Genomic DNA, 16,569 nt, shown 5'->3' on the forward strand with positions numbered 1-16,569 from the left:
AGGAGGCGACTCAAATGGCTTCAAATAGAAAACAACACACTGAAAGAAGAATTCAAATTCTCCCTTGATGTGCAACCTAAATATTTATGTGGTGAGACACTGAGCTTTGCTCCATTCTCAGCTGCTGTTTTCTATTACATAACGTTCAGAGGACAAGTTGGGTCTTGCTCAGACAGTTTATCTGAGTTCTACACTAACTGCAGCTTTAAATGGCGTTTATGAAGAGACAAAAATAATCCAAACCTCTATGGCTCTGTGTGAAAAAGCAATTCCCCCCTAAAGCTACTAACTGGCTGAGCCACGTTTAGCAGCAACAACTCCAGTCGAGGGTCAGAAGTGCTTTCCAGCTGTGGAGAAATTTTAGCTGCTGAAACGTCTTTGCAGAATTGTTCCAATTCAGACACACTGGAGGGATTTCCATCCTTTTTAAGGTTATGTCACAGCAGTTCTCCTTTGAGATGATTTGGTTGATGGCAGAATTTGAGGTTTCACTTATCACAGCAACTCTTTGAGGTCCTGAAGCAGCAAAACGGACCCGGACCATCATACTGCCACCACCATGTTTCACTGTTCTTTTTCTGAAACGTGCTGTTACTTTACACACCAGATGTAACGAGACACACGCCGAACGAAGAGTTCGGCCTTAGTCTCGTCAGTCCATAATCATTCTGTGGCTAAAACAAACATTATTTTTACTAAGTACAGTAATGTGGAACTTCTGTTAAAATCATTTGAAGGTTCAGAATCAGTCCAGTACCGGTACCGGTCCACATTCTCAGTTGGGCACAGTGGGGCGATCGGACTGCTGATTACGGCCGGTCCACATTGTTAGCAAAACCACATTTCACTTAGGGCCTAAAGGCCGGCCCTCAGGCTTGGTCCGGCCCTCAGGCTTGGTCCGGCCCTCAGGCTTGGTCCGGCCCTCAGGCTTGGTCCGGCCCTCAGGCTTGGGCCGGCCCTCAGGCTTGGTCCGGCCCTCAGGCTTGGTCCGGCCCTCAGGCTTGGTCCGGCCCTCAGGCTTGGTCCGGCCCTCAGGCTTGGTCCGGCCCTCAGGCTTGGGCCGGCCCTGCCTGCCGAACCAGGTTCTTGTGCCTCCACAGCAGGTAAACATTCTGTTCTGTCTGTGTTACTACTCTCACCTTGCATGTCAAAATATGAACATCCGGTCTGGTTCAGCAGAGAGACACCTGTCGGGAGGGGCGGAGCTAAGCTCCCAGGGAGCTGGGCTCTGGGTGTGGTCCAGGTTGTTTTCAGCAGCAGCTGCAGTTTCACTAGAGACATTTTGGAGCAGAGGAGCCTGACAGCAACAGGGACAGGGACATTCTCAGTTCTGTCTTTGGATTTAGTGGTAAAAAAAAGAAAAAAAAGGCCCAGCGGCATATCTGTGGATTCAGCTTCAATTCAATTAAGGTACTGTAAATAACCTTTAATGGGAGACAAAAACAATTTTGTTCAATAACTGCCACAAGGTTTAGACATGAACTGTTTGGTCTTGCTTTTCCTTATTGGCACAACATGGGTTTGGTGTATCCAGTCTAACAGGAAACCTTCTCGCAGGTTGTTCTGATTGGGACTGTTGAGTGGAGCAAACAGATATGTCCTCCAAACCCAATGGGAGCCCCCCTCCCTATGAAGAGGATAATAGATAGTAAGTTGTTGGTTTTTGTTGTTTATTTTGTTTCATTTTTCCTGTCGATATTCATCAAACCCTGATGAAACTGTTGATTTTGCAGCAGAAAAAGCACAACTTAACTGTCAGTTTTAATTTTCACTATTATTCTTATTATTGCTAATCTTTTTTTTTTTTTTTTTTTTTTTTTTTTTTTTTTTTTTTTTGGTTTAATATATTGCCTTTTAACACTTTTAAGAACTTTTTGTGAGAATCTTTATACCTGATGCTGCTGTTGCACCTGAATGTCCCACTTACTGGAGAGTAAAGGCTGATTCTATTCTAATCTATCGCAAACAAATATAAAACAAGCATTGTTGTTGTTTGAACTGTAAGGGGTAGAAACAGGAAGACGTATTACTGCTTTTTAAATACATCTCATGGTTATGACTGTATTAACTTATTTACAAAACAGAGATCAACAAAAAAACACAAATAAGAAATCTGGTCCAAAATCAAAAGATTTGTTTTCTGCACTGTCCATTTATCAATAAAATCTAAATATTGTAGTTTGGGTTGTAACAGTGGTTTGTTTGTTCCACTTGCAGTAATGGACCTCCTCAGTCAGCCTACTCTTACATCCCTGACGATGAGTTTCAGCACTTCTACCGCTGGTCCTCGCCTCCGGGGATCCTTAAAATCATGGCCATCATTGTCCTTGTGCTGTGTGTGGCCATCTTTGCCTGCGTTGCCTCAACGCTGGCGTATGACAGTCAGGGAGCCATGTCCGGCTTTGGGGGAATGTACCCAAATTATGGAGGGATGTATGGACAGGGAGGTTATGGAGGATCAAACTACTATGGAGCCGGAAACAGTTATGGCTACGGCTCAATTGGGGGAAACTACAATGACCCCCGGGCTGGGAAAGGGTTTATGATCACAATGGCCGCCTTTTCCTTCATCTTCTCCTTGATCGTCTTTATCATCATCGTGTCTCATCAGAGCCTGTCTCAGAGCAGGAAGTTCTACCTGGCCGTGTTGATCATCTGCCCCATCCTGGCACTGTTGATGCTCGTAGCCACCATAGTGTACTTGGTGGCAATAAACCCCTCATCCCAGGCCTCCACAGTTTACGGCAGCCAGATTGCGGCTCTGTGTGCTCCATATCAACAACAACAGATGACAGGACTGCTTCAGAACCAGTACCTTTACCACTACTGCGTGGTGGAACCACAGGAGGTAAACCCTCGCGACATCGGTGCCATCCTGAAACACGTGTCCTGCGTGTGAAACAAATTTACACTCTGTGGTTTACGTTCCACTAGGCCATCGCCGTCGTGTTCGGCTTCATGGTGACCGCAGCTTTGATCATCATGCTCGTCTTCGCCCTCAAGACTCGACAGAAGATCAACAACTATGGAAAACAGAACATCTTGTGGAAGAAATTCAAAGTCGTGGATGATCTCGCACCTCCTGAGGACGTCGAGGCGTGGGTGAGTGATGGAGTGTGGCCTTCGTTCTTTGCTTTTTGAAATCTTCCATATGGGCGAGTTGAGGGCAGATCAGCCTACAAGGTTGTGAAAACACATTTGACATTTCTCTGTCCAATCAACTTCCAGGTGTTTTACTTTTAGAAAAGGGGAAATGTATTTAGTTTCTGCTTGGAATGCAGATACCTTGTTTTTGTTTCCGTCACATCAGCTCTGTTATGACTCAGCAAGACATAGATAGAGACAAAGATTCTGTTTGTATCTGATTGTAAGAATCAGTGCTCTGCCCTGGTCCATTTAATGCTTCAGGTAATAAAACCCATTGTTTTTTGTATTTTTTAAAATTATTATTTCATTGATTAGGTGGAAAAAGCCAGCTGTGCTCAATGTGGCAAAAGTATTTGTCCCTTTAACCTAAAAGCTGCTTAACCCACCCGTTAGAACTTCCATTAGACAATGAGTGTTATTATTTTGTGAGACAGTGATATTATGGTTCATGGTTCCATTGATTATAGGACGTCACCCAAATCACAAGACCTTAGTCTTGTTAGTCGTCAGTCCAAAACTCTTGGATTGACGATGTGTTCTTGCTGAATGTCAGCTGGGCATCTTTGAAACTAACACCACTGACAATGACCTCTGGGGAGCTTCAGACATTGTTTTGTGACTTCCCTGATGAATCGTCGATGTTCTCTTGGAGTAACTTGGAGATTTATCGCCTTGGAGACTGGCTCGCACCACGATTGACTGAGAATTGAAAGCCTTGGGATTTGCTTCAAAACACTTTTGAGATTTTCACTGTCAATGAGTTTGTTTCTTGTTTCTTCTTGAATTTCTTTAGATCAGGGTTATATTTGTCTATATCCTTTTAGCCTTTCTCAGTGGTACCAAAATACTTTCTGGGACCCCCTATGAAATACAATAAAATCCCCCCCAAAAAGGAAAAAAAAATCAACCGGGCACACACATCATTCGACCAGACATAAACCTATACACACATATTTTGTTTTCAAACTCCACAGAAGTTTATTTCACACTTCAGGTTGCATCAAAACAAACTACAAACCATCTTTACAGTGAAACACTTTTGTGTAACTGTTTTTTTTTTCATTCATCCATACCGCTTCCTGTGCCCCCCTGCAATGTCATTGCGCCCCTGCTAGGGGGCGCGCCTCACACTTTGGGAACCACTGGCTTATCTTGTGTTGGAAGACGGATTCTTTCTAATTGATTGATTCAGAGGAGCAGATGTGGATGAGAGAAATTTGTCCAAAGAAAATAAAACATGACAGTCAGTCCATGATTTTTCAAGGGTATTTGGGATGTGAATTATTTTCAAATGGAACCAATGGGTTTGCTTGGACAGCCTTTCCCTTAATAGATACAATCAACTGAAAACACCATTCATATTTTTCTGGTGTTTATATGTGATTGAGATCTGAAGCATGTTGGTGCAATAAAAAATGAAATGAAATTTAAAAACAGAAACCTGAAGGTGCTCTCTGTGTATCACAAATGCAAAACTGAGATCCTCTCAATTTATTTCTCATGCTGAGTCATCATGGAGATGTGGCCATGGATAGTTGATGTGGGTGCAAACAATGTTTTTTATTTTTTCTGCTTACCAGGCACAAACCATTCCACTAACACTGCAAAAGCACAAAAACTTAACATGGAGTTTTGGGATGGTTTCTAATCATCTTGGTACGTTTTTAAGATAAAACTAACTTGTGAGTTCACCTGACATGGTAACAAATTTTGCTGGACGATAAATTGAACCTTGTTTAAAGTCAATAATTCCTAAATATTGCTAAATAGGAAAAGAAAGTACTAGTTTCATTGACAGATTATTTAACTCAGATTATGGTGAAAATCTTACAAGTGAAATAATCTGCCAGTGAAACGTGAACTTTTAAAATCAATCCTCAGGAATTGCTGACCTTAAACAAGGTCGTACATCTTGCTGAAAAGTTACTGAAAAGTTTTGTCTCATTTACAATGTGCTTAAATGTTTGCTCTGGAAACTAGATGAAAAGTACTTGGTACTTGTCTTTTCTGTAGTTTAAGAGGCTAAACAACAGTCAGACATAAAATGAACACATAAATGGTTTTGGCTGCTGCCGATCTAAATTTTGGGTATTCTTTGACCGACGGCTACAGGAGCTTGACGGTTCGGTCAACGTTGCAGTCCAATACATCTCAAGGTTTGATTGGCTCGATTTAACCTGGGCACTTTGCTTGGCTTATTTAGTTGGCTGGAAAACGTCCAGTCGACTAAAAACCTTGGACTTTTACACGTCTAAGCCTTAGCAGAACCTCTAAGTTACCGAAACACTTTAAGAACAAAGGAGAGTGAGCTGAGGTTCTTGGATTCTTTCCCTGTAGAAAGAATCTCTCTATAACCTGCTCTCAGGTGTTCAGCAATCAAGGAAGTGAAGATGAGGAAGTGGAAAAACCAGTTTAGCTATAGTCTTGTGTTTATGAACAGTACAGAAGGTGGAGTCTAAAGTCCTTCCTCCTGCAGTTTCAAGGCGTGGCGTTCAGACAGTTTCAGTCAGAGGAGTCGACGTTCTGCCGCGAAGGTTTCTGCCGTTTGAAATGTCAGCATTCACATCTGGCAATGTCAGCATTCGCATCTGGCAATGAGTCATGATGGTCAAATGTGTTTGAAATGTGTTTTCATAATATCATGGAGCAAGCAGCCATGAGTGCATGACTCACTTTTGATGGGAGTCTTGATGACACTCAGTTCTGCCGACTCCGAGTATTTCAGCTCACTTCAGAGAATCGACTGAAAAAACGGGTCAGACTGCTGCTCTGGTGTATTCCTGGTGTATTCCTGGTGTATACCCGGTGTATACCGCTCAGCAGTTGGACCAATAGCACAACAATAGCAGCATAATACTAAGAACCAGTGACATTTTTTCTACTGGTGTTTTGTGAGAACACGTTTAAAAGTGCTTATCCAGTGCAACTACTCTTTGGTTGTGAGCTTCCTATTTTTATGGGTGTATCCTCGTTATGAAACAGAGGACAAGTTCATACAGGTGCATCATACCAGAAATGTCAGAAATTCTGTGGATTTACTCAAGCAAGTGTCTGTCAAAGTGGCCACTTCAGAAACTAAAATTCAGCAGTAACACCCAGTTTCAAACAGTCAGTTTTTTATTATTTATTTGATGGTCTGTTGCTACTGAATGAGAAAAAAACAAAACAAAGAGTTGTAGCTGAAGTCGGATCCAAAGCCTCTCTGTATACAGAATAGAATTGATTGAGCATTAAAGCGTTTAAAAGTTTCACTTTAAGTTTTGTGAGACAACCTCATATTTGGAGTGCTTCATAAGTTTTCAAAATTAGTTATTTAGGAGGTTTATTAGATATATTAAAATGTATCCAATGTTATGTAATCAATTAGAAATTTGTTACAAAGCAGTTTTGTTAGGAACAGATGCTGGGGAAGTCAGGTTTAATTGATATTTTTCTAAATATGTATTTGCCTTGACTCATAAGGCCGTGGTCTTCAATAAACAACAGTCTTGATTTGGACAATGTTTTTTTTTTTTGTTTTGTTTTTTTTTAACAAAGCAGCTTGCTGAAATGCCAGGCTAAAAATAACATGTCAGTTTTGATATGACTTGTTTCACCTTGTAAAAAAAGATCACTGTTGCAGCTACTTTTGATTTATTTCCTTATTTGTCAAGAAAATGTTTCCTTGCTTTCCAAGCTTTGCTTTCAACATCATCCGATTGTTTCAGCTGCTTTCTGAACACTTCGTAGGAAACATCTGTAGATATCTGTGCTTTGCTCAGAGGGACACAGACAGACGGGGAAGTGAAACAATGACCAATAGACTCAATTACTCTGAGCAACGTTGTGACGTTTGAAAAAATCAAGTAAAATAAAGGGACATAGGATAGATCTCTGATTGTTAGCTCACAGGCTGAAATAGTTTTGCAGCTGTGCACAAAACAGGATCTGATTGTTGGCAACATGACTTGCAGAAAAGTCCAGGCAATAGACCTGAGGTTTCACTTTAACGGAGGTCAAAACCAAGACCGTCCTCCAAACTGGTGTTGTTCACTTATTGAATATACATGTTGATAACCACAGAGACTTTTACTGTAGATATTTGTAGGCAGTTTTGTCTCATTCAAAGGAATGGTACTTATTTGGTTGACAAAAAGATGCAACTTAGCTATAAAAAAACCCATCAAAACTTTGAGACGTATTCACCCATGTTCATGTTTTCGTCTGAATCTCTCTCGAAGGTGAACAACGTGTCCGCTCCCCCTGAAGACGCCCCAGCTGCAGACTACCCAGACTACTCGGAGAAGCGGAGAGGCTCCAGGAGTTACCTGGATGATGAGAGCAGCTACGACAAACCCCCCATAAGCTACACCCCGCAGTGAGGACTCAGACTTTGTGCTACTAAAACAGTGCATTCGAAGGGATTCTTGCTTGCTAGTGGAAAATCAGTGCAAGCATTTGCGGCAGAGGCGAAGTTCACGAGACCAAAACCAACTGAGACATGAGTCACGTTTGCGAAACTATGCGAAATGTTTCTGTGCTGACGAGGGAAGATGACGGTGTCTAGAAAGAGTTGAGTTATGCAACCATTTAGATTTAAATCATAACAACCGACGACAGTAAATAAAAGCCACACACAAGCGGAACCACAGCGAAAATGGATTGTGATGTCTCTGTAAGCAAAACTGCCATTCAAGAAATTATAAGAGTGGAAATGATTGAGCTCATTTTTATTGCTTATTGCAACGCTGCACCTCAAAATCCAAACATTTTCTATTTGTTTGCTACTTTCGTAAGATTAGAATTAAAAGCCATGATAACTGATCAATATGTTGACATGTCAATATGCGGGTCCCCCAACTGAAAATCTGCTTAGGGCCCCAAAAAGGCTTGGACCGGCCCTGCCTCCATCTGCAGTTCTGCTTTTGTTTAGGTCTTGCTTCCTCTCGTCACAGGAAGGTTGCTTTTCATAAACTGGGCCCTGCGTCTGATATTAATATACTAATCGTTTTAAATTCTTTGCTTCACAGACCTGTGGTTGACAGGCCCTTGCAGAACGGGGCCCCTTACAGCAGCAGCAGCTCGGAGATGGCAAGCTCAGCGGGGCGGCCCAAAAAGAGGCGCGCAGGTCGGCCGCACCGCGTCGACGGGCAGGACTACGACACGGACTACAACTCGTCTGGGGACGAGCTGGACGACGACGACTTCGACAGGTAGCCAGGCAACCGGGACATGTCCGGCCGAGCTGAGACCCCTCATGTGTGACAGATTCAAGTTGATCTAATCGTCCTCCGTCCCGCAGTGAGTTCCCGCCGATAGAAAACGAGCAGCAGCGCAACAGCTACAAGCAGGAGTTTGACCGCGACCACCTGGAGTACAAAGACCTGCAGGCGGAGCTGGACGTCCTCAACAAGGACCTGTCCAATCTGGACAGAGAGATGGACGAGCTGGAGGAGGGAAGCCCACAGTTCCTGGTGAGAACTCCCAAAACCCAAAACCTGCTGACCTTTCCTGAGACAGGCAACTTGCATTTATCGTCCAGCCAAAGGAAACACAAAGTGTTTCTAGACAGAAGTTAAAAACGACAGCAGAGAAAGAAAAGCACATAAAATGGTTTTCAGCCTCATTTGTTGAAATGTGTGTTTGCTTGTTGACAGGACACTCTGGATGAGTACAACAAGCTGAAGAGAATAAAGAAGGTGAGTTTCATCATTCAGGATCTCACTAAACGGTTTAGGAGAGCTTCGATGTCCCTCTGCAGGACATTGTCTTATTTCCGCTTCCAGTCTCCATTCACAAATGACCACCAGCTCAGTCAGGAAGTGCAATACGCACAGACTGACATCCTGGAGGAAATTGCTTTCAAAAGGGTTTAGTTGTGTTCAAGTGGGCTTCGAAAGCTTTTCTTTTCTGTACACATGGATTCATTCTGAAAACTGCAGGCTGTGTTTTGTAATAAAAACATAATGACTGTAGCATTCAGTACTTTTCGGAAAAGAAAATCCAAATTGTGACTCTTTTTTTTCCCACTCAAAATTCATAATTTTTATCACAAAATTCCTTTTTTTTTATTTTCTCAACTTATATTCTGGTTTATGGACTTAAAACAAGCTCGTCTATAAAGTTAGTTTCGTCTTGATTCAAGTGTACGGAGATTTTTCTACTGGAAACTGGACCAAAAATATTTGATGGAGACTGTTTTTTTAATTTTTTATTTTTAGCCTTCTCCTCCTTTCTTGCCTTCTCGCTCATATAAACTGTATTTTGTCTCTTCAGTCTCCAGATTACCAGGTGAAGAAGCGCAGGTGTAAATATCTGAAGCACAAACTGAACCACATCAAGAAGATGGTCGGTGATTATGACCGCAGGACCTGAATGAGTCCGGATCAATAACTCCCGTCCAGCGCAGGAAGGACTGCTGTAAATCTGGGTTGGCAAGTTGTTTTTGTTTTTTGTTTTTTTTGTTTTTTTTTTTTTGGCAGTAAGTTTGTCTCCAAAGCTAGGATGACTTGCATTGAGCAACATGAAAGTTGCTCAATGCAACTTTCATGTTGTATTTCTTTTTTTTCTTGTATTATGTCGTCGTTTGTATTTTGAGTGATTATCATCACATATTTATTGTCTAGTGGAAGAGTTTTGCGACTTGTCCTTGAAGTGAAAAGAAAATGAAAAATAATGTTTGGTTTTAGTAGGTTCCCCTACACCAGTGGTTCTCAAAGGTCCTCCTCCTGTCCCCCCTCCCCTTTCCTATGGATTACAATTAAATCCCCCCAAAAATGAAAAAAATAAATAAATCAACTGGACACACACATCATTCAACCAGACATAAACCTACTCAAACATTTTGTTTTCAAACTTCAGGTTGCAGCAAAACACTTTTGTGTAACTGTTTTTTTTTTTTTTTTTTCATTCATCCATACTGTCTTCCCCCCCCCAAAGCACCCCCAATTTGCCCTACACTGAACTGATGTCAGCCGATTTATTTTTCATCACTGTTTCACTGTAAAATGACTGTAAATATGCGGGTTGTGATTTTGTTCTCTTGCACACAGTTTGGAATATTAGCATGTTTCCTACCCTGTGGTGTATTTTGCAATGATCTGTGATACATTTTTATCTGAATAAAATCTTTTATTGAACACGTTCTTTTCTTTTCTTTTTTCTTTTTTTTTTTCAACTGAGCAACAAACATTTTAAACATTTGCAGTCAGGAACAGAATTTCACAAAGAATTTTTAAACATTAATATGAAGAATTTTTTTTTTCTGTTTTTTTTTTGACAGCAGACATTTCATAGCATTAGTATTGACATCCAGTGTGAATCGGTGCCTTGTGACTCATCGGTCATTATTGCCACAAGGGGGCATAACTGCCATTCGTTTTGCTGATCCTCACACATCTCCATCAGTGTGTCTGTTTGCTTTTGTAACTTTTGAAGGTCAAATTGTAAATCCAGGCTTGAACTCAGGCTTTGATTCCGGGTTGTCTCTTCTTTGGAAAGTTGTGCTGAAGCCTTTTATACAAGACCAGGGCAGAAAAACGACGTCATTCCTCCACTAGTTTCCGGACATCAAAACGAGAGCAAACTATACGTTCAAGTTGTTTGGTTGAAAGCAAAGAAAAAAAATAAAGCCAAGTTTTAAATAGTAAAGTCTGCTGAAACTGGAACCTTCCTCCGCTCTGAGGATTTATTGACTTTCCATCAAGCTCACAGTGATACATCAGTTATTACAGACAGAGTTTAAGCCTTTCAGCTCATGCTTGAAGGTTTCATGGAACAATATGGAAGTGGGAAATATTGGGAAAGCCTCTACAAACGGCTCCACCGCTAGTTTTTTATTTTAAGCACAGATGGTGAGAGAGAATGAACTAGGCTGGTATTTTAGCATTTCCAAAATCTCTACTTGTCTACATTGGTAGACTGATTTTTTAGTTGTTTTTTTTTTTAAGGTATCCCCCAAAGTCTATCTCGATGTGGATGAGAGGCACACAAAGAGCACAAAGTATCATTTTTACAACATACCTGGAACAGAGCGGACAGAACCTGAAGCAACAAACAACACAGCACATCCTGGCGCTGGACTGTCACTGAGGTACAGTGCTGTGAAGAAGAACTGGAGAACGGTGGTGCAACAAGTTGAAATGAGCAGAAATAAGAAATGAATGTCAAACAAGAAAACAAAGAGGGATGGGGTAAAACAGAGGTAAATTAAGATAGGATTAAAACAAAAATGAGGTTGAGATAACGAACGTTTATGAAAATAAGCACATGAAGATGATATCAGAACGTTAAGGCATCACTGAAACTTAAAAACCAAAAAGTAAAGATGTGTTTTCACACAAAACGCTTGAGCTCAAGTTCCAGTGTCAATGATCTTCTTCAGGATTTTCTCGTTGTTGTTCATTAGGGCGGGTCAACCAGGTTCTGGCTTAGAGGGTTGGTTTATTCCATTTCCATTAATAAAACAGACATTCATTGGAAATCAATGCTGAACATATTGGGTCAAGATTAGCTTGTCTTTCAATCTGCAACAGGGTGTATACTTTGTTTTTTTTCATTTATTTTTATCGTGACAAATTTCCCAATGATTTCCCAACGGAAGCCACCTAGAACACAGTGAACTCTCCCTTCCCCTTTCAGACGGAGCTTTTGAACTGTTCGGTCTGCATCGAGTGTCTCCTCAGCAGCATCCTCCGGGTCAGTTCCTTGGGTTGTCCAGGTGGGGCGCTGGGCAGGAAACCCTTCTGACCAAGCTCTTTTTCGGAGAAACCGCTTCCGTTGCCCAAACTGTTACTAGCAACGTTGATGCTGGGGTTTTTGGTCAACGGTGGCAGAGATCTTGGCCTGGCCTGATGGTTGTGATCCAGCAGGAACGTCCCAGACCCCCGGCGCTCATACAAAGAGAAGACTCTCTTGCTATGGCCTTTCAGGGAGTCCCTGGAGCCCATGGTGGTCGAGCAACGCATCGGCGCCAGTTTCTTGCCATCCAACGGGGCTTTGTCTCTCTGTTCTTCGGAGAGACTTTGAAGATCCACAGCTAGCTGTGGGTCGGAGCCGTAGATGTCTGCGCTCAGCTTGTGTGTCTGTATGACATGATTAAGGCTGGATGAGGCCGTGCTGTGAAAGGTCGCACTAAGGTTGCTGGCACTACAGAGAGCTGAAGAACCGGCGGCTGGGTCAGTGCCATGAGTTCCAGAGTGCAGGTTGGGGTGAGAGGCAGAGTGGGACGAAAGCAGACCTGATAAAGAAATCATGTCTCCTTCATGTTCACTACAGTCATTCTTGCCATCTTCTATGCTTCTATCCTTTGCTAATCTTCTTCCATAATGTCTGAAGCTTTTGAGGCTATTGCTGCTGTCCCTCTCCAGGTTGGGAACTGTAAAGGAAATATCTTCGGTCTGGTTAAAAGTTGCCTGGCGTGGTTCAGAAAGCAGAGATGCTGGAATCTTTAACCAGGGCTCGGAGTTCAGTCTCTGTAGAGGTTGCTGCAGTCCGCCAGGCGTTGCTTGACCGAGTCCTCGAAACCGAGACGGCGAACACGGATGGGAGCTGGCACCGCAGATCTGTCCTTCCTTAAAAGAAAACACTTGCTTGGGGGGACATAAAGAGGAGGACGTGCACTGCGGGGAGGTGATCAGCTGTATTTCAGAGGGAGACGCAGGAGGCGCTGCTGTCATCGGATCGGTCTCATTGACGGGATCGGCTACAGGCATGCTTAGGTACTGCTTGGCTGACAGGTTTCTATTTGGAAACTTGTCAGTGGTTATGATGATCACCTCCTTCCCCTTTGCCTTGCATGTGTCGAGCAAAAGCTTCAGTACCTTCCAGTCTCCGGCCACGACCGCGTAGACCAATGCCGACGTTCCGGACTGGTCCTCTAAGCTGATGTCAGCTCCGCTGGCCAGGAGCAAAGACACCACCTCGGGACCAGCCTGATCCCGGCAGGCGTGCATCAACGCAGAGCGTCCTTCCTTATCCTGAATGTTTGGATCTGCTCCTCTCTCCAAGAGAAATTGGATCAGCTTAACCCGACTGGCACTCTGGGAGTCGACATGCTTGGTCCGACAAGCCACCATTAAGGGTGTCTGGCCTTGGCCGTCACTCTCATTGATGTATGCACCACCCTCTAAAAGCAGCCTGGTGAGCCTCAGTCGTCTGAGGAAAACTGCTTTTAGCAAAGGGTTACCTGAATCCATCGCTATGCCCGGATTGCAGACTTCTGCCTCCATCCCTCTTGGCCCCAGATTAAGATAATCAAGATGTTGTAGGACCGATGTCTGTGGATGATTACAAAACAGTTTTAGAAAATAAAGTGAAGCGTCACAAGAAATACTATTTTAATCTAACATAGAACTCAGAAGTAGAACAACGACCGTCATTATGGTATAGAAAACATTCTTTACACTGATGTTGTTTTTAACCTGTACTGTCAAGTGTTTCCCACTTTCTGGGTTTGATCTGCAGTTTCTTCCACCTGAGAATGCAGCTTGAATTAGAAGAGTCTGAACTGGACTTCACTCAGTGACCAGGGGCCAACTCTTTTTTGAAAGTTATCAGGGCCAAACCAAAACAAGTGAAAAACGTCAAAGAAACATGAACCCAAAAAGCCGAAATCAATTTCCAAACCCCCCAAATTAACGCCCAGATATTACCCTGGAAACAACACAAGCAAGTAAACACATGTATAGTTTTATTCTGTTGCTGAAAATGAGAGTTTGTTCTCAATCAACTTACCTGGCTGAATAAATAAATAAATAAATAAATAAATAAATAAATAAATAAATAAAAGGTTCTGGCTGGTGAGAGAAAACAGAACAGGAAAATACGTGTAAAGCTCGTTCTTATTTCTGCAGACAGAATCAGTTTATCACTTCTTCTTCTTCTTCTGCAGTGACAGCCGCATTCTGTCTGCCTTTGTACTGTTTGTCCTTGGTTCTCTCAATTAGACTGCATAAGATGCGAGGTACCAATGTCTCAGACGGTAACAAAACACTTTCCTACATGAGTCACAGGCACTGAAACAAATCTACTACATGTATATGATTCACGCCCGCCTTCGAACACACGGAATGGTATTAAACAGAAATGACTCTGGGCTACAGCAGGAGGGTTCCTCTAACCTTTGTTCACTTGTTCACCTGTAAAGAAACTTCCAATTTGTACTTGTGTTCCTGACGCGACACCAACCTGCCGCATTCTCCGTTTGTCTGGACTAAATCACATGCAGGCTCGGCTAAGATGTCCCAGGACTTTGTGGGAGAATGTGTTCTGATCCGACGGAGTTCAGCTTCAGCTTTCGAAATTTACCAATGTTCAGCATGCCTACAGTAACAGCTTCAGACTCTGGGTTCTTATCTTCGGACGGATAAGAGGTTTTTGTTTAGCTCAGAGGAATCGTATCCTCTTCACAGTGGATCCTTCTACACGTGCAACTCAACAAAATAATCTCTTCGGGGAAAAAAGGGCAAGGTTTTGAAATGGCCTAGTCAAAACCCAGTCAAATCTGACAGAACATCTGTTATGTTCACCTAAAGAGGAAGAGAGATTCTCAAAGTCTGAGAGATGTGAAGAACTTTTGTAAGGCACATAGAGCAAATATGCTGACAGACTGACTGAAGAAATCTGACTACTGAAATTATTATAATTCAAAAGATATTTGAACAAAACATGTTTAAATCTGCAGTATGCAACTTTTACAAAAAAAAAGAAGTGTTTTGCACCAATTTGTTAAAACTATTATTATGTGATGACAGTTTATCATGACACAATCTGTGAAACAGTCAAGCTCCTCTACTTTCTCCCTGTTCTCACATACTGGAGCATGATTGACAGCGTGAAGACCCCTCCTCCTGGCTCCGATTGGTTGCTTCTACTTGGGAACTGTGTCTTGATGCAGACAGCAGAGGAGCTCCTTTTGTTCACAGACTATTTGTCTCAAACTTGACAGTTTGACCAAATATGTCAAAAACATTTTTTTTATTGACATACTGTGTCTTTAAAGGAGAGATTTGTTTTACGGCTGATCTCTGTAGGATAAATTAGACGAGGAAAAAGTTTGGAAGCAATTTGTAATTAGCAAATTTAGTAATATGACAAACAAACAACAACAAAAAGACCTTTTAACATTAGCATTAGCACTTTTTAACGCCTCTTATCATTTCTCTCAATGTTTTGATAATGTCTAGAGTTGGACGTGGAGGGTTAGGGTTAGGGGTTAGGGTTAGGGGTTAGGGTTAGGGGTTAGGCTTGACTTTCCAGCAGTTTGTCTTCCTGAGCTGCAGCTGGTAGCATCAAGTTGAGTTCATTGACTTGGAAATTAGCAGAGGTCAAACTTTCATCCCTCTGCTTGTCTGAGATGTTAAACCACTGGAGGTGGTGCGCCTTTAATCGTGTTTCCCAATTTGGTCATCACTCCGGTCTTTCCTTCGCTGTTGCCTGGTTGCACAAGTCAGTCATTAATTAAAGCACTAGAGCCGTACTCTCCTGCTTGTTGCTCCTGCTTTCTGCACTCTGAGGTTCACTCAGCCTTGGTGAGAGTCGCCTGCCACAGCTGCGTAATAGAGCCACGCTTCTTGTCTCTAATTGGACGGCAGCGTCGTCAATCGTTTCTGCAACCATAAAATACGCCAAATATTGTTGGTGGCAAAGGGAACCAGGCGAAGTGAAAAGTGAAACAACTTTTCTTTTCTCGCTGCGTATTGGGTCGGCCGTTTTGGCTCTCAGCATCAGGGAGGTTTATCGAGAGCATGCAGACGTTTTAGTGTTTTTGAAGCGTTTCAAAGACTTTAAAGTCACAGAAGGCAGTTCTCCAGAAAATGCACTTTGAAAGAGACACTTTCTTTACAGAACACAAAACCTGACTCTTAACGTGAGCTTTTCTAGCAAATGTTCCGATCCACAATGCAATCAAGCAGCAAGAGCGAGTCAGTGCAATAAATAAGTTCTGCTCACAGCCATTGCTGTAAAAACCAATGACATGCATCTTCTGACTGGCTAAAAGTAGCTTCTATTGTCATGTAAAAAAAAGCACACAGTGGATTTTTGTGCTTGTTTACATTTTTTTAACTATTCTGCATTGAACATAAATTCTAATAACACAGAAATGTTCAAACAACACAAATAAACACTGAAAGCTGAAGAATTTCTTTTTTTAAGTGGTTGTAAAATGTGGGAAAAGCAAGAAGGTAACTTCTGGTGAGGAATAAATCAGGACGCCCCCTCACTGACTCCCACGTAAAATGGCAGGTGCATTAAATCAGGCGCCGTCGCTCAGCATTTTGACAGAGCTTTGCCTTGTAAACACCAGCGGCTCAGGTTTGATTCCGCCCCCCGGCCCCCACAACCCGGCTGTTAACACGAGCCAACGCCACGGTGAGACTAAAAAGAGCTGACTGACGATCCGTGACTGCTCACTGCAAAAACACAGAATCTTACCAAGTGGTT

General features: G+C 42.4%; 2 protein-coding genes across 2 annotated transcripts in view; one reads left to right on the top strand and one right to left on the bottom strand.

The window, feature by feature from the left end:
* Nucleotides 1–1,255: 1,255 nt before the first annotated feature.
* Nucleotides 1,256–10,265, top strand: oclna (occludin a). Its single transcript, XM_055060606.1, has 9 exons — nucleotides 1,256–1,410; nucleotides 1,558–1,648; nucleotides 2,218–2,848; nucleotides 2,935–3,102; nucleotides 7,368–7,504; nucleotides 8,157–8,339; nucleotides 8,429–8,600; nucleotides 8,784–8,825; nucleotides 9,403–10,265. Exons 2-9 carry the CDS (start codon nucleotides 1,596–1,598, stop codon nucleotides 9,499–9,501), a joined length of 1,485 nt encoding a protein of 494 aa, XP_054916581.1. The 5' UTR covers nucleotides 1,256–1,410; nucleotides 1,558–1,595; the 3' UTR covers nucleotides 9,502–10,265.
* Nucleotides 10,266–10,295: 30 nt separating this feature from the next.
* Nucleotides 10,296–16,569, bottom strand: part of ankrd34ba (ankyrin repeat domain 34Ba) — an 8,001-nt gene continuing 1,727 nt past the window's right edge. The window contains exon 2 of the mRNA XM_055060605.1: nucleotides 10,296–13,403. Coding sequence (XP_054916580.1) covers nucleotides 11,763–13,355 — 1,593 coding nt within the window. The 5' untranslated portion in view covers nucleotides 13,356–13,403 and the 3' untranslated portion in view covers nucleotides 10,296–11,762. The remainder of the gene's footprint in view (nucleotides 13,404–16,569) is intronic.

The sequence above is a fragment of the Poeciliopsis prolifica genome, unplaced genomic scaffold (assembly GCF_027474105.1).
Source record: "Poeciliopsis prolifica strain line A6 unplaced genomic scaffold, Auburn_PproV2 SCAFFOLD061, whole genome shotgun sequence".
NCBI lineage: Eukaryota > Metazoa > Chordata > Actinopteri > Cyprinodontiformes > Poeciliidae > Poeciliopsis > Poeciliopsis prolifica.